Source organism: Strongylocentrotus purpuratus, unplaced genomic scaffold, assembly GCF_000002235.5.
Source record: "Strongylocentrotus purpuratus isolate Spur 01 unplaced genomic scaffold, Spur_5.0 spur5_scaffold_10, whole genome shotgun sequence".
NCBI classification, from domain to species: domain Eukaryota; kingdom Metazoa; phylum Echinodermata; class Echinoidea; order Camarodonta; family Strongylocentrotidae; genus Strongylocentrotus; species Strongylocentrotus purpuratus.
In genome coordinates, this window is record NW_022145595.1 from 25219229 (window position 1) to 25243947 (window position 24719).

Sequence of the window (24719 nt, forward strand, 5' to 3'; positions counted from 1 at the left end):
ATTTAGACAAGGATTAAGAGTCGAGAACGGTGCAATGAATTGTCTTTTTTCTCTAATGATTTAATTAAACGTAAAAGCTTCCACGCTTCGCTAGGGAAAGGGGGGGGGGAACTGTATTCAGACGAGGATTATTTGAGGGAGGGGGTTGAGGTTAACTCCCCCCCCTTGAGTTTTTTTTTATGTGTATGTTTTATGTATGTTTTTGGGGAAACCCCCCCCCCCTCCCCTTTTGATTTTGATTTACTTTTTTTTTCTTTTTTTCTTTTTTGTAATAATTTTTTTTTTTTTTTAATTAAAAAAAATCCTTAAAGGTAAAGACCAGTTATGGTCATGCGATTGCATTGTGAAAGAAACGTTGTGGAATCGATCAGAAAAGGTTGATCATCTAGCATCTAGCGTCTGCAAGGTTCTGGAATCATCAAAATGACAAGAAATTTGGCCCATTCTTCGTAAAGTTACAAGCACTATACACAGAAAGATGTATATGGGACTACCCTATATCTCTCACAGACCATGAGAGAAACAAATTTACCAAATATATGAATTAGTAGGTGGTTTCCCGGCAAATTTTTTATCATCATGTATTAGTCAAAACATATTCTTTCACATGATTGGTAATGAGAGCTTCCATTTCATTTTTTGAATTTGGGGCGTTTCCAATACTGGTCTTTACCTTTAAAGATTACCTAAAAAGATGACCTTACCCCCCCCCCCCCCCAACGGAACGGAATGTCGATGGGTCAAAATTTCAAATTTCGGGACCCCCACCCCAAAAAAAATATATGTCCTCTTAACCCCCCCCCCCCCCCCCCCCCCCGCTTTATTCAGCGGCTGGCTGAGTCGTTGCGATTATTTGGGGACCCATAATTTCAAATTTGGGCCCCCCCCCCTAAGAAATTCTGGTTCCGCGCCTGCCTTTTATTACCCCCTTTTTAACTTTGATAAGCGCACCTTATACGTCTCCCCCTTTCCTTTCTCATAAGTGCCCCCATTTAAAAAAAGAGCCTCATAATTCTCCTTCTAAAAAATGTCCCTTTTCATCTCTGGTAATACAGTGACCCTTTTCAGGTATGAGAAGTTACTCCTTTTAACCTTTGATTAGTGTCCCATTCACCTCCGATAATTGCCCCTATTCAAAATTTACTTTTAAGTGCTCTTTTTACCTCTCCGCCCGCTGGACCTCACGCCAATCAGTGTCCTGCCAGTGTCACAAATAAGGTATAAAAATATGTTCATCTGACCGTAAACAAATGCCTAAAACCCCTGAGATTCCGGGGTTTCCGCACCCTCGACCCCACCAGGGGCCCTTAGGCGAGACCCTGAATGCTTATCTGACCGTAATTTATTGCCTTAAACCCCTGAAATTCCGGGGGCGGACAAGGTATCAAAATATGTTCATCTGACCGCAGGCGCGTAGCCAGGGGGCAGTGGAGGCCCCCCCCCCCCCAAAAAAAAGTCGAAAAAAAAGTCCCCCCCCCCCCCCCCGCTTATTCAGCGGCTGGCTGAGTCGTTGCGATTTTTGGGGGACCCATAATTTCAAATTTGGGCCTCCCCAAGAAATCCTGGATCCGCGTCTGCCTTTTATTACCCCCTTTTTAACTTGGATAAGCGCACCTTATACGTCTCCCCCTTTCCTTTCTTATAAGTGCCCCCATTTAAAAAAAGAGCCCCATAATTCTCCTAAAAAATGCCCCTTTTCATCTCTGGTAATACAGTGACCCTTTTTAGGTATGAAAAATTACTCCTTTTAACCTTTGATAAGTGTCCCATTCACCTCCGATAATTGCCCCTATTCAAAATTTACTTTTAAGTGCTCTTTTTACCTCTCATAATTACCCCTTTTATTTTTACTCGTGCCCCGCTTCCTTTTATTCTAATAAATGCCCCTTCCCCTTTTCATAATTACCCCTCTTCATCTCTGATAAGCGCCCCGTTTATTTTATCACATGCCTCTTTTTATTTTTGATAAGAGCCTCTTCCCCCTTTTCATAATTAAAAGCCCCCTTTCACCTCCGATAAATTGAATGCCCCTATTCAAATCTGATCGGTAACCCTTTTCTTTCAACTAAGTAATGCACATTTTCCTTTATTATAGGTGCTCCTTTTTTCATTCTCATAAGTGCCCCTTTTCATACTTGGTCAGTGCCCAATTAACTGATTAAAAACGGCCTTACAGGATATGTATGACTAATGCTCACTTCTCTCCTAAATTAACTCTGACTTAAGTTATAACTAATTTTATTATTGTGATATTTTCAGACGAAGACCCACGCTGCCATATACAACAAACTGACTGGAAAGAACTTCACCTTTGAGTTCCCAAAATTCACTGTTTAAGCAATCTGGCTGGGATTAACATTGTACAAGACACTGTTGCAAAATGGAATATCGGGGCTGGAAATTCGCCAAACAATCCTAGCTCTGTTCTTTCTAGTTTTTGTTCTCCACCTGTCTATATATGCTTGTATTATCAATGTGAGGGATTGAAAGGTGATGTATTAACCAACTCATTCTCTTTAGAGGTATAGGTTCATTTAACAATGTTTACAGAAAAAGACGCAGAAAGTCACATTTTGTAGTTCACGTATATTTAGTGGAGCCTTATCACAAAGAGCACTGATTTTAATAACAAATTTTTCTTGAGAGTTAAGTATTTCAGTCCCAGGTCATTTATCCTCTTGACTTTATCCCAAGTAAAACAAGATATTTGTATGATCCGAGGGAGTTTTCTACATCAGAGTTTCATGATTCTGTCATCATTTTTTGTTTTTTATTCTCATGTCCCACAAATCAGTTTAAGAATTGGGCAGTCTGTAATTAAGCCATCATATATGGCCCGTAATCTTAGTGTTGTTATGGTGTTGTTATGGATTCTTCACGTACTTTGTCTCAAAATGCTGATGCCATTTGTAAATCTGCTTTTGTAGCTATAAGGAAAATAGGAAAACTAAATCGTAGGTTTCTCGACCAGAATACAGCCCATCGCCTTATCCATGCTTCCGTCACATCTAGGCTATTGTTACAATTCCCTTCTCTATTTGGTCTTCCTGCCAAAATAACCTCAAAGCTCCAGCCAAACCACAGCAGCTCGTCTTGTTTCTTGTGTTCCTCGTACTTTTCACATTACCCCTGTTCTTCAAAACCTTCACTGGCTTCACTTCTCGCATCACTTACAAAATTCTCCTCTTTACTTTCAAGAGTTAACCATGGTTTCGCTACTTCATATCTTTCTGAACTCCTTCATCGATTCACTCCTGTCCGGACTTTGCGATCTGCTTCTCAATGATTATCTCTCCTCTCTCGGTCTCACACTATATCTTACAAACAATACGGTCAACGCTCTTTCGTTTATGCAGCTACATATCTTTGGAAGAATCTTCCCCTTCAAATTCGCTATGCCATTTCTTTAAATACAATTAAAACAATGCTAAAAACACAACTCTTTAAGTCTTGTTCCTGAATAGCCCTCTGACCTATATTTGATGATTTGATGTAATTTGTAATGCAAATTCTATTTCCTTTACTTATAAACTAGTTTCCTTCTGAACCGCTTAGAGGCATCATTCAATTTGTGGTATAGAAATATATTATTATTATTATCATCATACTGAATTGCCCCATCCCCATGGGTCTTAGAAAACCACCTGGTTTCCATAGGCAGGTGGTTCAATCACCTTTCCATCACATGGGACTGACTAGTGTATATTCTAGAGAGAGAGAGAAGGGGAGAGAAGGCACAGCGGATATGCGTTACAAATTAATACATGTATTCCCCTTTTCTCATAGTTCATGAAGTCTAGCTTTTACATCAGGGCAACCTTCCACCCCCCCCCCCCAATTAAATCATAAAGTAGCAGATTACAATAACTTATTATAGAATTTTTATTTTATAATGTAATCCCTCACAGAGCCAGTACTCAACCTTACCTACCCATTCCCAATGCTAGCCCTAGATCGTACACCTGATATAATACTTTAAAAAAAAAAGGGGGGGGGTCCACCCTGACAGCAGAAGAATTTTTTTTTTTAAATGAAATCAGGGGAAATTTATGTTACGAATCTTAAAAGTTGTAGTTGATCTAACAACCTCCATCACACACCTTACGATGACCTCTCCATTTTGCTCACGACCAACAAATTTTAATTTTAATTTTCTCTACAGAAAAGGCTTACTTATAAATACACCCTAGATTTAACAACAGGTGTATTGCACTTATGGTTACACAAACCTGCTATATGAAATACATGTTTAATTTTTTCTTTCATCAACAACCCAGAAAATTAAATGGAAACTCATGAAATTTTAGTATAAAGCAGATGGGAGAGATGCTCAAAAAGGCCATTCAAGGAGATACCAATTGGTGTTTTCTGATTAATTTATCAGATTTTCTTCAATATTTTCACTTGATCTTAAATGCAATTTTTAATTGAAATGAGATTGAGAGATGGTTGCAAGGCATTTTCAAATAAAACTATTACTAAATTGAACTGACTTGAAGTGTAAGAAAGAAAAAAATATATATATATATTTTCTTTCATTTTCAGCCCTTAAGAAATTTAAAAGTAACCTTGAGTAACTCCATTGTGATCCGATTTTCCAATAAATCACATTTACATCATATATGGAAATTTAAACAAAAATAATCTCCTCGTTATATAAAGTAAATGCAAAATCAGCTTCAAATTGTAGAATGTTGCACGATTGTTCAGACATCACTAGGATTCAGAGCTGATTTGAATTTCCTCCGACAAGCAGGATTGCAAGATTCTGGAAATTTTATTCTATGAATAATTTATTGATTTATTTTAATTTGATTTATTCATTTCTCTTCATCGCTCTTTCCAAAATTACAAACTAATTACAACATAATCACAATAATAAACATATAATTAATACACATCAAAGTACAACACTTACATCGTAATATTAACATGACAGAATAAGAAAGAAGGATTGCCATATATTAACGCTTAGCTTGAAGGTGTGGCAATGCTGTATAAAACTTAATAATTCCTTTATACAAAAATGATGTTGAGGATGGAATGAAATGAGATGTATTAGAAATTGACAGGAGGAGATGGTTAATAGAATGATAAAGGTGATATACCACAATTTAGACAATCATAACAATTTACATAATAGAATGTTCATATTTTGCAACTTCATCGAAAATAGGATGCTAGTGAAATCCTATAGTGTGCCGTATGCTTACAATACAATAACACGAGTTCCAGATACATGTAATAATAAACAAAATCACTATTAATACACATGATAATACTGTGGTTCTTTCATAACAAATGAAGGAGGAAAAACCTTTTATGTAAAAGTGTTCAGTCTATGAAACAGAGATCAATTAGGGATAAAAGTCCTCCCAAGTTGTGTTGAATGAGAGCAGAGAAATAAAAAATATGAGTAAATCGTTTTAAAATCTGATAAAAGATACAAAAGAGAAATATCAATATCAAGGTTACATTCAATCTAGAAATATATTTTCCAGAGTAAACACACACATGTATATGTTGTACACACAATAATAAATACATATACTATCCTTTTAAATGGTTGCCTGGGGAATAAACATCATATACGAGAAAAGATATATATCGCTTCTTGATTATTTGAGAGTACTTGTACAAACAAAATTTGGGATTTATTTAGCTTGTAAAATGAAATCTTATGTCAAGCACGCCATGTGTTGTAATGCCCCCCTCCTGGAGTTTTGTAATAAATTCACAGTACACAAAATATTGCTACATGGACTCATGACTGTTTTCATGACACTGAAAAAAAAATGAAAATCTACATTCATGACACTGAAAATATATAAATGTACATGAACATATAGTCTTACACATGAAATAGCAACACTATTTAGGACATTTTCTCAAAACCGGAAATCTGCTATAAAAAAGATTCTTTCCAAAAAAACTCCTAGCCCCTAATTGAACAATACAATATAAAACGTTTCTTCAATGTAGAAGGCTAGTAAGTGGACATTTTTGAGAAATTCCATTATTGCATTGAGAAGTTGATATGGCCTTTATTCCCTGCTTTCTCCTATATGTTCTAACAAGGCTATGAAATAAGGATTTCTTCTAGATTAACAAAAAACCTTTATAATAATAAAAGTCACAATTGTATACCTCTTTATAATACACCTTTAATAGTCGCATTGGTATAGTGCTTAATACTAAGTTTCAAAGTACACATGTACTTTACATTGTCTTTATTGATACCCTGGTCATTGGATTCAATTGCTGATCTCAACGTGCTCCACTCCCTGGGCAGTATTTGAGCCAGGTGTCATTTTAAGAAGTGTCTTGGTCGAGTGGATATGTCATCGGACTGTGGATCACAAGGTCTGCGGTTCGAGTCCCACCGCGGCACTAATTTCCTTTGGCAGTAAGATCACTTATACACCAGACTCCCTTATTACATTTGAAACATTTATATAGCATTTTTCTTGTTTGTTATTAGGCAATAAGCAAGATCATACACAGAGTAAACATTACAGAGTAAACATTTAAATGGCTTTTCTCCAGTATGTATCGTTAGATGACTAGCTAGTAAGATTACATTCATGAGAAAATCACTTATCACACTGGGAACACTTAAGGGTGTCTGGCTTGTACCCAGTATCTGTTCTTAAGTGGCTAGTAAGATTAGACTTTTGAACAAATATTGTATCACATTAGGTAGATGGATAAGGCTTTTCTTCACTGTGTTGTAAAATGATTCTTTTATAAGGAGATCCCTTATCACGCTGGGAACACAAGCTTAGTGTTTTCCAAAAATGCTATATCACAATAGGGACATAAGCTTTTTTCCACTGTGCGTTCTTGAATGGGTATTAAGTTTATTTTTTTCCAAGAAAAAAACACACAATCACAATGGAAACATTTATAAGGCTTTTCAGCACTGTGTATTCTCAAATGACGGGTCAGGGTATTTCTATTACAAAATCTTGAATCTCACTGGGAACACTTAAAAGGTTTCTCTCCTTTATGTGTCCATAGATGCTTTGCTAAATTACTTTGGCAAGAAAAACCCTTATTACAATGGGAGCACTTAAAGGGTTTCTCTCCTGTATGTGTTCTAAGGTGCCTAGTGAGATTATTCTTTTGAGAAAATCCTGAATCACAATATGAACATTGATGTGGTTTTTCTCCACTGTGTCTTCTTAAATGATTAATAAGAGTACTTTTATGAGGAAATCCCTTATCACAATGGGAACATTGGTAAGGCTGTTTGCCACTGTGTGTTCTTAAATGAATAACAAGATTACCTTTATGAGAAAAACTCTTATCACACTGGGAACATTGATAAGGCTTTTCTCCACTGTGTCTTCTTAAATGATTAATGATAGTACTTTTATGAAGAAATCCCTTACCACAATGGGAACATCGATAAGGCTTTTTGCCATTGTGTGTTCTTAAATGAATAATAAGATTATCTTTATGAGAAAAACTCTTATCACACTGGGAACACTTGAAAGGTTTCTCTCCTGTATGTGTTCTAAGGTGGCTATTAAGATATGACTTATGAGAAAATCCTGTATCACAATAGCAACACTTAAAAGGTTTCTCTCCAGTATGTGTCAGTAGATGCCTTGCTAGATTACTTTGGCAAGCAAAACCCTTATCACAGTGGGAACACTTAAAGGGTTTTTCTCCTGTATGTGTTCTAAGGTGCCTAGTAAGATTATTCTTTTGAGAAAATCCTGCATCACAATAGGAACATCGATGAAGTTTTTCTCCAAAGTGCGTTCTTGAATGGGTAGTAACATTAGTTTGGCAAGAAAAACCCTTATCACAATGGGAACACATAAAGGGTTTCTCTCCTGTGTGTGTTCTAAGGTGGCTATTAAGATATGACTTTTGAGAAAATCCTGTATCACACTGGGAACACTTAAAGGGTTTCTCTCCTGTATGTGTTCTAAGGTGCCTAGTAAGATTATTCTTTTGAGAAAATCCTGCATCACAATAGGAACATCGATGAAGTTTTTCTCCACTGTGCGTTCTTGAATGGGTAGTGGGATTACTTTTGCAAGATAAAACCTTATCACAATGGGAACACTTAAAGGGTTTCTCTCCTGTATGTGTTCTTAGGTGCCTAGTAATTTTATTCTTTTGAGAACACCCTGTATCACAATAGGAACATTGATGAGGGTTTTCTCCACTGTGTGTTCTTAAATGACTAATAAGAGTACTTTTATGAGGAAATCCCATATCACACTGGGAACACTGATTAGGATTTTCACCACAGTTCTCATCAGTAAATGTTTTACTGCAATGTAAACATGGATGGGACTTCTCTCCACTGCATGCTGCCATAAGTGAGTGTATTTTGTCCTGTCCATTGTCCAAATCTGGGGAGGAAAACGAAGTAATTACATCCCTATTAAAGAGAAGGTCAAGTTCTGGTAAGTGTCAAAATTAAAATTAAAATCACTGTAGATCGAGTGAAGAGATATCACCATCAGGCATATTCAGACTGCCTAGATGCAGACTATCATGTAATGGTCTAAAACCTTTAATACAGTCAACTTCGCATAATGTTCAGGGCGCATGGTTTTCCGATGGAATAATTATTTGATAGGTCCTAAACAAAACTAGCACCCAAAACCGGAAACTCATCAACTGCAAAGAAGATTTGACAAAACCTTGATTTGTACTATAACAATGTAACTTAATTATCTTAATTGGTGCAATCTAAGAGTAATCTTACACTGCACCAAGGCATATCTCTTATCTGACATTTTACTTTTTTAAAGGAATATATTGACTTTTCCCTTCTTTTCTTTCTTTTTTTAAAGGAATTTGCTTACATGTCTTCAAAATTATATTCCCTGTATGTCTATATGTAATGAATGAATGTATCATACCTGATGAGAACTTTGATAGTGTGTGAAAAAAATACATGTACCGTACACCATTTTTTTTTTCATGAAAAAGGTCTACCCGTATTGGTTTTACACACCAGACTTTTGCTGAAAAAGGCTTGTATAACAAAAGAAAAAGTTCGACCCATATTGACTTTACACACCAGACTTTTGCTGAAAAGGGGGGGGGGGGGTTGCTGGAAACACGCATATATTACCTCTTTATAAGACAGGGCCCAGTGCTTATCTAACAGCTGTCCTATCCAAAATGTGCAATGAAAAAAAAAATATGTACTCAGAGATTTTAATCTGAACTTGCTAGATTTTTATACAAATCGAAATGTAAATATATTTTTAGAAACGAGGAATGCACATTTTTTTTCCTAACATGTTGAAACCCAATAGAATAGCGGGGCCCGGTGCTACTTTGATAATATTTTATGAATGATAAGGACTGGATTGTAAATAGTAAGCAAATATTAATCGACTACGAGGGTACAAACTATCATAACTGAGGTGATCTCGGGGGGCTACTATCATCTCGAGCCGCAAGGCGAGGGATGATATGGTAGCCCCGAGATCACAGAGGCGATGATAGTTTGTATCCATCGCCCGAGTAAAGGAGGTTAACATTTGTTTTATATCCCACATCGGCAATAAGGTCTATTTAAAGTGAATTTTACATAATTAAAAGAATTGATTCTGCAGACAGTTTAGCTTCAGCTAGATTCTACAAAGCGCAACATGCATACAATGTAACAAAGTCGATGCGCGCTCATTTGACATTGACATTGACATTTCGCGTAACCTACTTTGTTACGCATATTCAATGGCAAGTGGGGCAGCAGCAAAAAGTTCCCTTACAAAAGACCTATCTCAGGTAGATAGTACTTATCGATCTTTTATCATGTGACCTCAATTAGACCAATCGGATTGCAAGATTCTTAGTATGTGGGATATAATGGTATATTGATTGCAGATATATGTGATCCCTTACTTATTTTTGCTATTACTAAGGCAGATATCAAACCATTATCTAATCATCTAAAAATACATATATTTTTGACATGTAGGAAAATAATTACCGTATGTACAATTTTGAAATCGCCTCAGTAATGTATCATGGGACAATGTATTAGAATGTAGTGTAACATAGCATATGGTAGATTTCTACACATTTCAAAAATATTTTTGAAAATTCTTTTCCATTTGTTTAAAGGAAAGCCTAAATAACTTCTGGCATTCTGAAATCATGTAGAAAAAAAAAAATGCTTGAATAAACAAATTATGAAAAAAACCTAAGGTACAAATTATAAAAGATGTAGCAATATTCAGACAAATACAATTCAAACTTCCTAACAATATTATTATACTAAATTAATAAATGATAGTAAGATTGATTGTACAAAACTATGGGTGCTATTAATAAAGTTTTGGGAAGAACCAAAATTTAGATATTTCATCCAGTTTCGATGAAAATGAAAATTCTGTTATTACAGATTCCAATAAAATAGCAAATAAATTTAATCAATACATTGTAAGTACTGGAGCCAAGGTTCTGATACATTTAATATTGATTTTTATTGATGTTTGATTTACTTAAAAGGCCATATTTCTCAGTCTATTTTTTTTCTAAAACCCATAGAACATGAAATTATTGAAATAGAAAGTTAAAACCAAAGAAGATCCCAGGTCATGATAGTATCAGTACTACCATTATGAAACAGAATATAGATTTATCAATTATAATATGTTTTAATCATATATTTAACTTATCTTTTTGTCTGCGTCTGGGCAAAGGTATCTCCCATATTCAATAAGGGTCATATTGATCATTTTGTAAATGACTGTCCTATATCAATACTACCAGAGTTTTCAAAAACTCTTAAGCGTTTATTTTATATGCGCTTGTTATAATTCTAGAGAAAAATAACTTGCTATCTATAGCTTTCAATATGGATTTAGAACTGGTCATTCAACTCTGCTTGCAGTAACTGACTTTTTAGATCAGGAGATGAATGCTCTTCAAGTTTCAAGTTCAACTTTATTTATTTCACTTTATCAAAGATAACACAATTGAACACAATAAACATGGTAATTATTATAACTAAACATACAATATAGAAAACATAATGTACATGATAATAGTTATAACAGAGGATACAATCATATAAATCAATCAATAAAGTGGGGAATCTACTAAAAAGCAAAGCTTGTATTTTGTAGGTCCCGGTTCATAGGGTTGTATATAAATTAGGGTACCTGAATTAACATATATATTTACAAAAGCATATGATTACACGAGGGGTACCTTTAAGTGACACATCTTGATGATAGAAAAACATACTGTTGGTTTGTACTTGAATATTTCATAATCTTTTGATTACATTAATCATCAATTGTTATTTGCCAAACTCAGATTTTATGGAATTAGGGGATTAGTATTTGACTGGATTAAGATGGTTTAAAGGATAGAAAATTATAAAGGTATTCATCCTAGCAAATTGCAGCTTTGAGTGCTCTCATTCTCTGGGCTCTCTTTCATTCTCATTTATGTTAATGATATTCCAAATGTGTTGGAGGTACTAGCATGTTATCTTTGCAGATGACGCAAATGTTTTTTTAAGTGACTCAGATTTGAAGTCATTAATGTATCAAATTAATATATTGAAATAATCAAGGTTTTTGATTGGTTTAAAGTTAATGTCTTACCCTCTACAAGTTCTATGCACTTTATTACCCCAAACACAAAATTTGAAATTAAAAAGTTGTAAAAGTCCAAAATACTCTGACTCAGATAAAGCAAGTGCAATTTTTAGGTCTTGCAATTGACGAAAAGCTCCAATGGTCAAAACATATTGATAAGTTATGTTTGATTCTTCAAATGATCAAATCATTGGTGTATTGTGCAAACTGAAGTTTGTTTTACCCTCACATGTTCTGTTTATTTTGTAATTTAATGATTTTACCACATTTATCGTTAGGTACCTGTATTATGCTGTGGGCCAATGCTTCAAAATCTCTCTTGTTAACAGAATATTTTTTGTTACATACGCGTGCCATTTAAGACACAATATAGCACATACGTCAAATATTATTCTCAAATATTGTGTTTAAACTGTCTATCAATTATGTCAATTACAATTGGGGGAGCTTAGGCATCTTAACAGATCTCTGCTTCAAAGGTATAGTGACTGGTATATATCAAACGATTATATAAAAATATATAACATTAGAAGCTCAAATAAATTATATTCTATATTCTATAAACTACACCAAGGACAACAAAAAAGTGTGAGGTATAGAGGCCAATTCCTCTAGAATGGATTAACCAATGACATTACAAACTGTATCATTCCAAAGCTTTAAAACAAAATGAAAAAATACTTGTTAAATATTCAATTTTCTTTGTAGCTCATTAATGGTAATACATGTATTCCAATGCCCCCCCTTTTAATTTGTTATTAGATGCTTACAATGTGATATCAATATATTGAAGATAAACCCTGCAAAGAAATTTTGCTCCCCCCCCCCTTCTGCATACATACTGGTTTATCATCTTATTCCCCCCTTTGTCACCTGCTTTTTTCTCCTGTTATGTGTGTATTCCTTTGTATTTAAGAATGTACATTATTTTGTGTATATCAAATGATTCTATCGAAAAATATAACATCAGAAGCCTGTAAAGACCTTTGGAGAAAACGGTAACCCTTTAAAAACAATTTAGCTCCTAATACATTGAAAAAGAGAAAATATCCCCTATAAATAAAATTAGCTCCACTTTGAAGAGCCTTTCAAAGAACTGCAATAAAATAAAATATAACTTTTTTGTGTGTATACAGAGCTGTAGGTGGTGAAAACAAATTACAAATCATACCTTTGATTTAAAGCTATTATTTTATTCATTCATGAAAACTTCAATCAGCTAAATTGAATAAAGAATTATAACAATTTGACATTAAATAAATGCACTCCCATTTGAAACGGAGTCCATGCATTGAATTTCAATTCATCAAACACATTGTCTGGCTTTTCAACCGCAAATGTCAATAAAAAAAAACTACAGAGTACCAGTATATGGTTGTGAGGGTAATGTGACAGATAAAACCTCAAACCATAATGGGGAGGTGATGTCATAAGAAGAGGAGTAGATTAAGATTTTCTTCACTGTATGCCTAGATGGATAAACAGATTGGTTTGTTGATAAATCAAAACAGGAACAGTAGGCTTTTCTCATTTGTGTAATTTTCCTGAGAAGCTTTGCAAGACTAGATTTTTTAGAAATATTTTCACAATTGGAAAATTATCAAGTTCTTTCTTGTTCTCATACATGGCTATTGGATTCTTCAATTAACTTTTACTATATTTGGTTCTGTGATCTGATTTTCTCCCATGTGTGATTTCTTTGAAGGTTCGTCAGATACAATGTTCAAATCAAGTACATGTTTATCACCATTAGAAGTGTGTCAATATAGTTCATCTCTTAATTACAAATCTTTGAATTATAAAATGAGAAAAAAATCAATCATTACTGACATTTTTTTTCTTATTATATGAAAGGTAACATCATTTTGTTGAGAAAATTCCATATCACATTGGGAACAGCGATCATGGTCCAATGTGTTTTTCAGATGTTTAGTAAGATGACTTTTACTACAAAATCCCTCTATACAATTGGAACATTAAAAAGGCTTTTCTCCTCTGTGCATTCTTGAATGGGTTCTCAGGTTACTTCAATGAGAAAAGACCTTATCACAATACAAACATTTATAAGGCTTTTCACCACTCACCACTGTGTTTTCTTAAAGGATAAATAAGAGTACTTTTGCAAGAAAAACCCTTATCACGTACATTGGGAACACTTAAAGGGTTTCTCTTCTGTATCTGTTCTAATGTGGCTAGTAAGCTCATTCTATTGTGAAAATCCTTTATCACAAAAGGAACACTTAAAGGGTTTCTCTCCTGTATGTGTTATTAGGTGCCTAGTAAGACTATTCTTTTAAGGAAATCCTTTATTACAGTGGGAACACTTAAAGGGTTTCTCTCATGTATGTGTTCTAAGGTGCCTAGTAAGGTCATTCTTTTCAGAAAAACCTTTATTACAGTAGGAACACTTAAAGGGTTTCTCTCCTGTATGTGTTATTAGGTGCCTAGTAAGATTATTCTTTTGAGAAAATCCTTTATTACAGTGGGAACTCTTAAAGGGTTTCTCTCCTGAATGTGTTCTACAGTGCCTAGTAAGACTATTCTTTTCAGAAAATCCTTTATTACAGTTGGAACACTTAAAAGGTTTCTCTTCTAAATGTGTTCCAAGGTGCCTAGTAAGACTATTCTTTTCAGAAAATCCTTTATTACAGTGGGAACACTTAAAGGGTTTCTCTCCTGTATGTGTTCTACGGTGCCTAGTAAGGCCATTCTTTTGAGAAAATCCCTTGTTACAGTGGGAACATTTAAAGGGTTTCTCTCCTGTATGTGTTCTGAGGTGCCTAGTTAGGTCATTTTTTTCATAAAATCCTTTATTACAGTGGGAACACTTAAAGGGTTTCTCTCCAGTATGTGTTCTTAGGTGCCTAGTAAGACTATTCTTTTCAGGAAATCCTTTATTACAGTGGGAACACTTAAAAGGTTTCTCTTCTGAATGTGTTCCAAGGTGCCTAGTAAGACTATTCTTTTCAGAAAATCCTTTATAACAGTGGGAACACTTAAAGGGTTTCTCTCGTGTATGTGTTTTAAGGTGCCTAGTAAGACTATTCTTTTCACAAAATCCTTTATTACAGTTGGAACACTTAAAGGGTTTCTCTTCTAAATGTGTTCCAAGGTGCCTTGTAAGGTCATTATTTCGAGAAAATCCTTTATTACAGTGGGAACAGTTAAAGGGTTTTTCTTCTAAATGTGTTATTAGGTGCCTAGTAAGATTATTCTTTTGAGAAAATCCTTTATTACAGTGGGAACACTTAAAGGGTTTCTCTCCTGAATGTGTTCTACAGTGCCTAGTAAGACTATTCTTTTCAGAAAATCCTTTATTACAGTAGGAACTCTTAAAAGGTTTCTCTCCTGAATGTGTTCTACAGTGCCTTGTAAGGTCATTCTTTTGAGAAAATCCTTTATCACAAAAGGAACATCGGTGAGGAATATATCCACTGTGTGTTCTTGAATGGGTAACAAGATTACTTTTGCAAACGAATCTCTGATCACACTGGGAACACTTAAAGGGTTTCTCTCCTGTATGTGTTCTAAGGTGCCTTGTAAGGTCATTATTTCGAGAAAATCCTTTATTACAGTGGGAACAGTTAAAGGGTTTTTCTTCTAAATGTGTTCCAAGGTGCCTTGTAAGGTCATTATTTCGAGAAAATCCTTTATTACAGTGGGAACACTTAAAGGGTTTCTCTTTTGAATGTGTTCTAAGGTGCCTAGTAAGCGTACTTTTTCCAGAAAATCTTTTATCACAACATGAACATCGATGAAGCTTTTCTCCACTGCATGCTGTCACAAGTGAGTGTATTTTGTCCTGTCCATTGTCCAATTCTGGGGAGGAAAACAAAGTAATTACATCCCTATTAAAGATACTTTGTAACATTGTTGAAGGTCGATGAAAAAATTGCTTAATTTTTGTATAAAATGTTACTTACTATATTCCTTCTATACTGTACTAACCCTCTGACATGCAAAAAATTCTAACAAAATTCTCAAACCACAAAGATACCTATGGTTTTCTTTGAAGGCGTTGATGTATGACACCCTTTAACAGTGATTTACAGTAAATTCTCCCAACCATTCTTGAATTTTCCAAACTGTTTTTCCATAAAAAAAGACATAAAACAGGCCATAGAAAATCTGTCAACACTTAAATGTCTGTAATGGAATGTATTCACCTAAAATGTAATTAAATTGTAATAATATAGTTGGGAGAATTAAGCAATCAATCAGATCAGTTTTTTCCCAATCTGTACTATGAATAATTATGGTCCGTTTTCACTCAAATTGTCAGATTATCTTTAATTGTATATCTAGTATTGAAGTCACTACCTTAGCACCACTATCTCTCATCTGAACAATGTTACCAAGTCCCTTTAAAGAAAAGGTATACTTATGGTAAGTGTCAAAATTAAAATTAAAATCACTGTAGTGTGAAGAGACATCAAAAGGCATATCCAGACTGCCTAGCTGCAGACCATAATGTAATGGTCTAAAACCTTCAATACAGTCAACTTCACATTAGTCACTTTTGAGTTTTGACAGGATACAGTTGGACTGGATACAGTAAAATCTTTGATTTGTTTATAACTCGTAAATAAAAGAAAATTTGTCTTTCGCCAAAATTTACCTTAAAGCCCCCCCCCCCCCCCAACTACTTGTAGCTACTTGCTCCCTCTTCATAGACTATAATGCCCTAGCGGTACCCGTTGGTCCCCCATAATCCTCTTTTTCTTAGTTAATCGAGAGCTGAGTTGATAAAATAACCACCTGTCAGTGACCAGCACGGTGGTCTAATCCCTTTGGCCAAACTAGTGCAGATGAGCTTTAACAGAACCGAGCAAAATATGATCTTTGATTTCTGTGTAAGTCAAAATGATTAAGCATATGATGTCCCTAATATAACTCTGGAACTTGCCAGCAGTTTAGTTGATATTAGTTTTTATCCAATGCCTTGGTTAATTTAAAGGGAGTGTGGCATGACGGGACTTTGTGTCTTTCCCGTGGCCCTACTCGGGGACAACCGGGTATAATACGATACGACTATGGACGACGCGATCGCAGTCGGCCCACGTATTCACGTGCGTGCAACATACACGAAACTGAAGCGTGAAGAGAACTTCGGTCTGCTTCGAAAACGCTAGCTCGCGCTGACCCAGTTAATCAAGTCCATTCGTTTATGTGCAGTTGTCCAAAAGAAGACGTAGATGGCATTAACAAGTATTTCTCATGACTCCCTTTAAACTCTTCTGCAGACCTCCAGAAAATAACAACATGTTATATTTTCATGTACCCAATATTTGACTGGACACAGCTATTAAAATAAGCTTGATAACATTTTGTAGAAACTTGATCATCATGATCAACCCTTTACAACTATTGAAAAAGATCTCAGAAGATTAATTGAAGTTTATGGTGAACTCGCACCAAAATGTCAGTACCTTCAAACTTCATCAGAGAAGGCCAAATCAACCTTGATGGATGTTGAGCTGAAGGTGAATGAGAGGGAGACAGTTATCAAACATCTTCAAAATGAACTGGATACGAGCCTCAACAAAAATTGTAAACCCAGAACACCAAGTGAATGTAACTGCTTAGAGCAGTATTCTTGACGCAGCTGCAAAAGAATCTTTGGTCTCATAGAGAAGCGTGGAGAAAACACCAATAGTCTACTTTGTCAATTAGCCAAGCGAATTAAAGTTGATTTTCAGGAGCAAGATATAGACCGTCGCCATCGAGTTGGCGACCCTACTTCAGTAACACGTCAATGTGATGTTCCAATTATAGTTTTATTAATATCACAAGAGACAGGAGTTGTTACAAAATGGAAGGTAATTAAAGAACAATCCAAGAAGGCCTTACCGAAAAAACTGAAAATTGCCTCAAGGAGCATACAGACTCTTCCATAAAGGTAATGTTCAGGGCGCATGGTTTTCGTATGAAAGAATTATTATATAGGTCCCAAACAAAACCAGCACCCAAAGCAGGAAACTTATCAACTGCAAAGAAGATTTGACACAACCTTAATTTGTATTATATACCTCACTTTAGAAATCTAGCCATCTGATCGGTCGAAATAGGAGTCGTGCCATGCCCCACCTACCAGTCAAGGGCACTTTTCAAAAGACTATTGACTGGTAGGCGGGTATGAGTACTGCGATCCCCTTTGGTTTGCGTATTAATTAACTGAGTTTGTGCGGAGCGCGACTACCATACATTTTTTTGTGCGATCAAATTGGTTGCTACAAACACAGCGCAGACGACAGCCGATCTCGATTTGAAAATAACTTTCTTAATTCACGTAGATCTAGACTGCATAGGGATATGTGCGTGCAATCTCAATGGGAAGGATTTTAGCACATAAACTTGAGTGGTGCACGATCAGACACCCTATTAAGACTAGGTCTCGATAGCGTAAACAAACTTGATTACCATGATTGGTAAGTCGCACATGTATTCTATGACCCTTTTCTGTATATAAATGTTATAATGACTGCTTTCATATTCGAGGCATCCGGTAGCTGTTTGTATAGGCTCTCGGGAAGGTTACATCGTGATATCACCCCTCGGCATGCCTTGGGGCGATAGCACAATGTAACGTCCCCTTTAGCGTATAAAAACAACTATGTATCTCATAGTATAGTATTAATGACTGCTTTGAGAGAAATAGTTGTTTTTATACGCTCAAGGGAAGGTAACAATTCGTCGCTGTTTTCACGAAGTGACGGTAGTGAAAAAAAATTGCATTCACTTTACGTTACGATTTTCCTCACTACCGTCACTTCGTGAAAACAAGGACGAATTGTGCTATTGCCAGAGGCGTGCCGAGGGCAATAGCCCAATTGTAACCTTCCCGAGAGAGTATAAAAACAACTATTTCTCGTATATTAAAGCAGTCATTAATACTTTTATATGCCCCCCAAAAAAGTCAACTTATGACACCACCTTGGCCTTTCTCTAGTTTATCTGCACGGTTATTTTTTATGAGTGTATCTTTGAGAGTAGACTAGATCTAGATTCTAGTCTAAGCAAGATATTTTTACAATTTTGGGGGTGGGCCGGCCCTGTGGGGAATATGGAGAAAAACCTGGCTTTCATATGACACCTCACTTATTGAGTATCACCTTCAGGATCACGAGCAATATTAATTTGAATCTCTGGTAATTAAAACATCGACCAATTTAGCATGAGTGCGCAATGGCCAATGCATAGCAGATAGCTGATAGCGAGATAGGGATGTGTGCAATCTCTACGAGAAGGATTTTAGCACTACTAGAAACTAGGCCTACTAGATCTATTTAAAAAAAAAAATTATGGATAATTTCATGTACTCTTTTTGGTGTTCTTGCTGTCAGCAAGTCTTGCATTTGATCATCATCAAGAAGTTGAAATCTTAGAAGAGTTTCTTTAGCCATTTTTGCCTTGTTTGCCGTATTGAAATTACTGACCAATTCTTGGCACACGTACGGTATCCTCGATCGCTCAAACAAGTTTTTAACATGTGAACCTATGGGTATTTCACCCAGACTGAACTATTTTCCCCGTAACCATGGTAACTGAAATTTTACCGGGAATTTTACAGGAATAGTTAAAGTTTATGAATGCAATTTTGACCAATCAGATGGCTGGATTTCTTAAGTGAGGTATTTAACAGTCATTACTACAATGTAACTGAATTATCTTATTTGATGCAATCTAAGAGTAATCTTACACTGCACCAATTAGGCATATACCGGTATCTCTTATCTGACATGTTACTTTTTTTAAAGGAATATTTGACTTTTCCCTTCTTTTCTTTAAAAGAATTTTCTTACATGTCTTTAAAATTATATTTACTGTATGTCTATATGTATTGAAAGAATGTATTATACCTGATGATAACTTTGATGGAGTGTGTGAAACAGATACATGTACACCATATATTTCCCTGACAATTTTAATATGATCGTTGATTTTTCAAAATTCTTGAAATATTTTACTTGTTCATATGAATTGTAGAAGCTCGAATAAGAACCATGAAGCTTTATCTGTGTACCTTCAGTTATTGAAAGTAGAATTAGATGTTATTGCTTTGAGTGAAACATGGTTAACACTACAGATGACATGAATTCCTTGGAAAACATTTCCTAATTAAATATTTTATGGCAAAAACCAGAGAGTCATGGTTATGGATTTGGTGTCTTCATTATTCAAATAATAAGTTCATTGTAAAAGAATGTATTGATTTAATGTATTTAATCATAAATTATATAGAGTTACATTGTATTGAAATATTACAAAAGGGTAAAAAAAACAGAGTGATTTTATTTTATCTCAGGCCCCTGTCTTATAAAGAGCTATGATTGATCTGAATCAATCGCAAGTCTTCCAATCAATCGCAAGGTTGCAGTCTCCTATCTCTTATATACATAGCTGCGATCGATATCAATCAGAAAGGCAGAAAGGGCATTATTGGCTATGAGCTCCAAGAGATTATGAAGGATTCTAATCACCCTCTGCATAATAAAGTGGTTTTTAATAGATCAGGAAGAATTAGGCTACCTAGAATAAGAACTGATAGGTTCGGCAGGTCCTTTCTCCCAATTGCAATGAAAGCGTATAACAACAATTTCTGTAGATGAATGACCCTGTTCACCTCCCGAGTATGATCCCCTACCCTCTCATTTTATCTCTCTCTCTCTCTCTATATCTCTTTCTGTCTGTCTCTCTCTCTCTTCATATCCTGGAAGTACAGGGGGTGATGAAGATGGGTCAACTTTTATGAGGTCAAGGGGGAAGGGGGTCCTTCCTGCTGTTATGGTTGGTAGTTTGTGAGTGACACGTAGACCTATCAATTCCAACAAATTTTCAATATCTCACACTGCACTTTTCCTCCTTTTCCTCTCTTTCCTTTCTTTCTTCTTTCTTTCCTCTTTCTTTCATGTCTCTCTTCTCGCCACTTCTATCTGACATCAATTTTCTTCTTTCAACTGTACAGTGTATCTACCATCTATATGTACATGTACTAGTGTAATAGTACTAGTGTAATAGAGTTGAAAGCTAAATGTACAGTGTAAAATAAACAAATAACAACTTGGATCAGTAAAATTAAAACCTTACACTAGTATACAATTGTATTTTTATTTCTTGGCATGCATAGCAGTGTTTCATATATGTAACAGTTCTAAGCACAGGTGATATAAAAATAATGTCTATTACAAAGCAATGTTCTGAATGAAATTGCATCATATTCTCACACTAAACTGTTCCTCTCTTTCATTCTCTATCTCTCTCTCTCTCCCGTTCGTCCTCTCTCTTGTCTCTCCTCTTCGCCATCCAGTATGATGTACGTTTAGTTTATGTCTGTCACCAAAAAAAATAAACAGTTTTTATCTGAAATTTTTAACAATTGATGAATAATCGATTTTAGATCTTGGCTGTGACTTGTTATATTTAAATGACATTGATTGTTGTCATGTACATTTTCTAGAATATATCTAAGTTAGTATTGTCTATTGGGAGCCAGGGGAGTACAAATAATCAAATAACTCCCCTGGCTTTCAACAGAGAGATTAAATTCTACTACATGGTTATGTTATTTATGTTATTTATAGTTATTTGTCTATGATATGTTAATGTATTGTTATATTCTATACACATGTGAGCTGTAAGACGATTTGTATGCCTTCATTTTATTTTGTGCAAAACAATAAAGAAATTCAATTCAAATCAACAAATAAGTTGCGATTAATACCACCTCTTTATAAGACAGGGCCCAGTGCTTATCTAACAGCAGTACTATCCAAAATGTGCAATGAAAAAAAAATGTACTCAGAGATTTTAACCTGAACTTGTTAGATTTTTAAACAAATCGAAATGTAAATATATTTTTAGAAACGAGGAATGCATATTTTTTGTTCTCCTATCATTTTGAAACCCAATAAAATAGCGGGGCCCAGGCCCAGTGCTCACTTTGAGAGCTTTTCGTAATGTATTCTCTGGGTTCTCTTTTATTCCCATTTATGTTAATGATATTCCAAATGTGTTGGAGGTACTGTCATGTTATCTTTGCAGATGACGCAAATGTTTTTTTAAGTGACTCAGATTTGAAGTCATTAATGTATCAAATGAATATATTGAAATAATCAAGGTTTTTGATTGGTTTTAAGTTAATGTCTTACCCTCTACAACTTATATGCACTTTATTACACCAAACACAAAATTTGAAATTTGAAAGTTGTAAATGTCTAAAATAATCTGACTCAGATAATGCATGTGCAATTTTCAGGTCTTTCAATTGACGAAAAAGCTCCAATGGTCAAAACATATTGATAAGTTATGTTTGATTGTTCAAATGATCAAATCATTGGTGTAATGTGCAAACTGAAGTTTGTTTTACCCTCACATGTTCTGTTTATTTTGTAATTTAATGATTTTACCACATTTATCGTTAGGTACCAGTATTATGCTGTGGGCCAATGCTTCAAAATCTCTCTTGTTAACAGAATATTTTTTGTTACATACGCGTGCCATTTAAGACACAATATAGCACATACGTCAAATATTATTCTCAAATATTGTGTTTAAACTGTCTATCAATTATGTCAATTACAATTGGGGGAGCTTAGGCATCTTAACAGATCTCTGCTTCAAAGGTATAGTGACTGGTATATATCAAACGATTATATAAAAATATATAACATTAGAAGCTCAAATAAATTACATTCTATATTCTATAAACTACACCAAGGACAACAAAAAAGTGTGAGGTATAGAGGGCAATTCCTCTGGAATGGATTAACCAATGACATTACAAACTGTATCATTCCAAAGCTTTAAAACAAAATGAAAAAATACTTGTTAAATATTCAATTTTCTTTGTAGCTCATTAATGGTAATACATGTATTCCAATGTCCCCCCCTTTTAATTTGTTATTAGATGCTTACAATGTGATATCAATATATTGAAGATAAACCCTGCCAAGAAATTTTGCTCCCCCCCCCCCCCTTCTGCATACATACTGGTTTATCATCTTATTCCCCCCTTTGTCACCTGCTTTTTTGTCCTGTTATGTGTGTATTCCTTTGTATTTAAGAATGTACATTATTTTGTGTATATCAAATGATTCTATCGAAAAATATAACATCAGAAGCCTGTAAAGACCTTTGGAGAAAACGGTAACCCTTTAAAAACAATTTAGCTCCTAATACATTGAAAAAGAGAAAATATCCCCTATAAATAAAATTAGCTCCACTTTGAAGAGCCTTTCAAAGAACTGCAATAAAATAAAATATAACTTTTTTGTGTGTATACAGAGCTGTAGGTGGTGAAAACAAATTACAAATCATACCTTTGATTTAAAGCTATTTTTTTATTCATTCATGAAAACTTCAATCAGCTAAATTGAATAAAGAATTATAACAATTTGACATTAAATAAATGCACTCCCATTTGAAACGGAGTCCATGCATTGAATTTCAATTCATCAAACACATTGTCTGGCTTTTCAACCGCAAATGTCAATAAAAAAAACTACAGAGTACCAGTATATGGTTGTGAGGGTAATGTGACAGATAAAACCTCAAACCATAATGGGGAGGTGATGTCATAAGAAGAGGAGTAGATTAAGATTTTCTTCACTGTATGCCTAGATGGATAAAGAGATTGGTTTGTTGATAAATCAAAACAGGAACAGTAGGCTTTTCTCATTTGTGTAATTTTCCTGAGAAGCTTTGCAACACTAGATTTTTTAGAAATATTTTCACAATTGGAAAATTAGCAAGTTCTTTATTGTTCTCATACATGGCTATTGGATTCTTCAATTGACTTTTACTATATTTGGTTCTGTGATCTGATTTTCTCCCATGTGTGATTTCTTTGAAGGTTTGTCAGATACAATGTTCAAATCAAGTACATGTATATCACCATTAGAAGTGCGTCAATATAGTTCATCTCTTAATTACAAATCATTGAATTATAAAATGAGAAAAAAATCAATCATTACTGACATTTTTTTTCTTATTATATGAAAGGTAACATTATTTTGTTGAGAAAATTCCATATCACATTGGGAACAGCGATCATGGTCCAATGTGTTTTTCAGATGTTTAGTAAGATGACTTTTACTACAAAATCCCTCTATACAATTGGAACATTAAAAAGGCTTTTCTCCTCTGTGCATTCTTGAATGGGTTCTCAGGTTACTTCAATGAGAAAAGACCTTATCACAATACAAACATTTATAAGGCTTTTCACCACTGTGTTTTCTTAAAGGATTAATAAGAGTACTTTTGCAAGAAAAACCCTTATCACGTACATTGGGAACACTTAAAGGGTTTCTCTTCTGTATCTGTTCTAATGTGGCTAGTAAGCTCATTCTATTGTGAAAATCCTTTATCACAAAAGGAACACTTAAAGGGTTTCTCTCCTGTATGTGTTATTAGGTGCCTAGTAAGACTATTCTTTTAAGGAAATCCTTTATTACAGTGGGAACACTTAAAGGGTTTCTCTCATGTATGTGTTCTAAGGTGCCTAGTAAGGTCATTCTTTTCAGAAAAACCTTTATTACAGTAGGAACACTTAAAGGGTTTCTCTCCTGTATGTGTTATTAGGTGCCTAGTAAGATTATTCTTTTGAGAAAATCCTTTATTACAGTGGGAACACTTAAAGGGTTTCTCTCCTGAATGTGTTCTACAGTGCCTAGTAAGACTATTCTTTTCAGAAAATCCTTTATTACAGTTGGAACACTTAAAAGGTTTCTCTTCTAAATGTGTTCCAAGGTGCCTAGTAAGATTATTCTTTTCAGAAAATCCTTTATTACAGTGGGAACACTTAAAAGGTTTCTCTCCTGTATGTGTTCTACGGTGCCTAGTAAGATTATTCTTTTGAGAAAATCCTGTATCACAATAGGAACATCGATGAGGCTTTTCTCCACTGTGCATTCTTGAATGGGTAGTAAGATTACTTTGGCAAGAAAAACCCTTCTCACAATGGGAACATTTAAAGGTTTTTTTTCCTGTATGTGTTTTATGGTGCCTAGTAAGCTCTTTCTTTTGAGAAAATCCCTTATTACACTGGGAACAATTAAAGGGTTTCTCTCCTGTATGTGTTTTAAGGTGCATAGTAAGCTTAGTCTTTTCAGAAAATCCTATATCACAATA

The 24719-nt window shown here is 34.8% G+C and overlaps 1 protein-coding gene across 4 annotated transcripts in view; it reads right to left on the bottom strand.

Annotated features, from left to right (window-relative positions):
• Positions 1-3448: 3448 nt before the first annotated feature.
• Positions 3449-24719, bottom strand: part of LOC100892295 (gastrula zinc finger protein XlCGF57.1) — a 38895-nt gene continuing 17624 nt past the window's right edge. Inside the window, exons 7-8 of one of the 4 annotated variants that reach the window (XM_011672296.2) lie at positions 15309-15410; positions 4797-8372 (exon numbers count right to left, since the gene is read on the bottom strand). In XM_011672296.2, the coding sequence (XP_011670598.2) occupies positions 6976-8372; positions 15309-15410 (1499 nt within the window). In that variant the 3' untranslated portion in view covers positions 4797-6975. Of the gene's footprint in view, positions 4769-4796; positions 8373-15308; positions 15411-20664; positions 20922-24719 lie in introns of those variants that run through there. The other 3 variants (XM_030979882.1, XM_030979881.1, XM_030979883.1) reach the window with 3 other exon arrangements.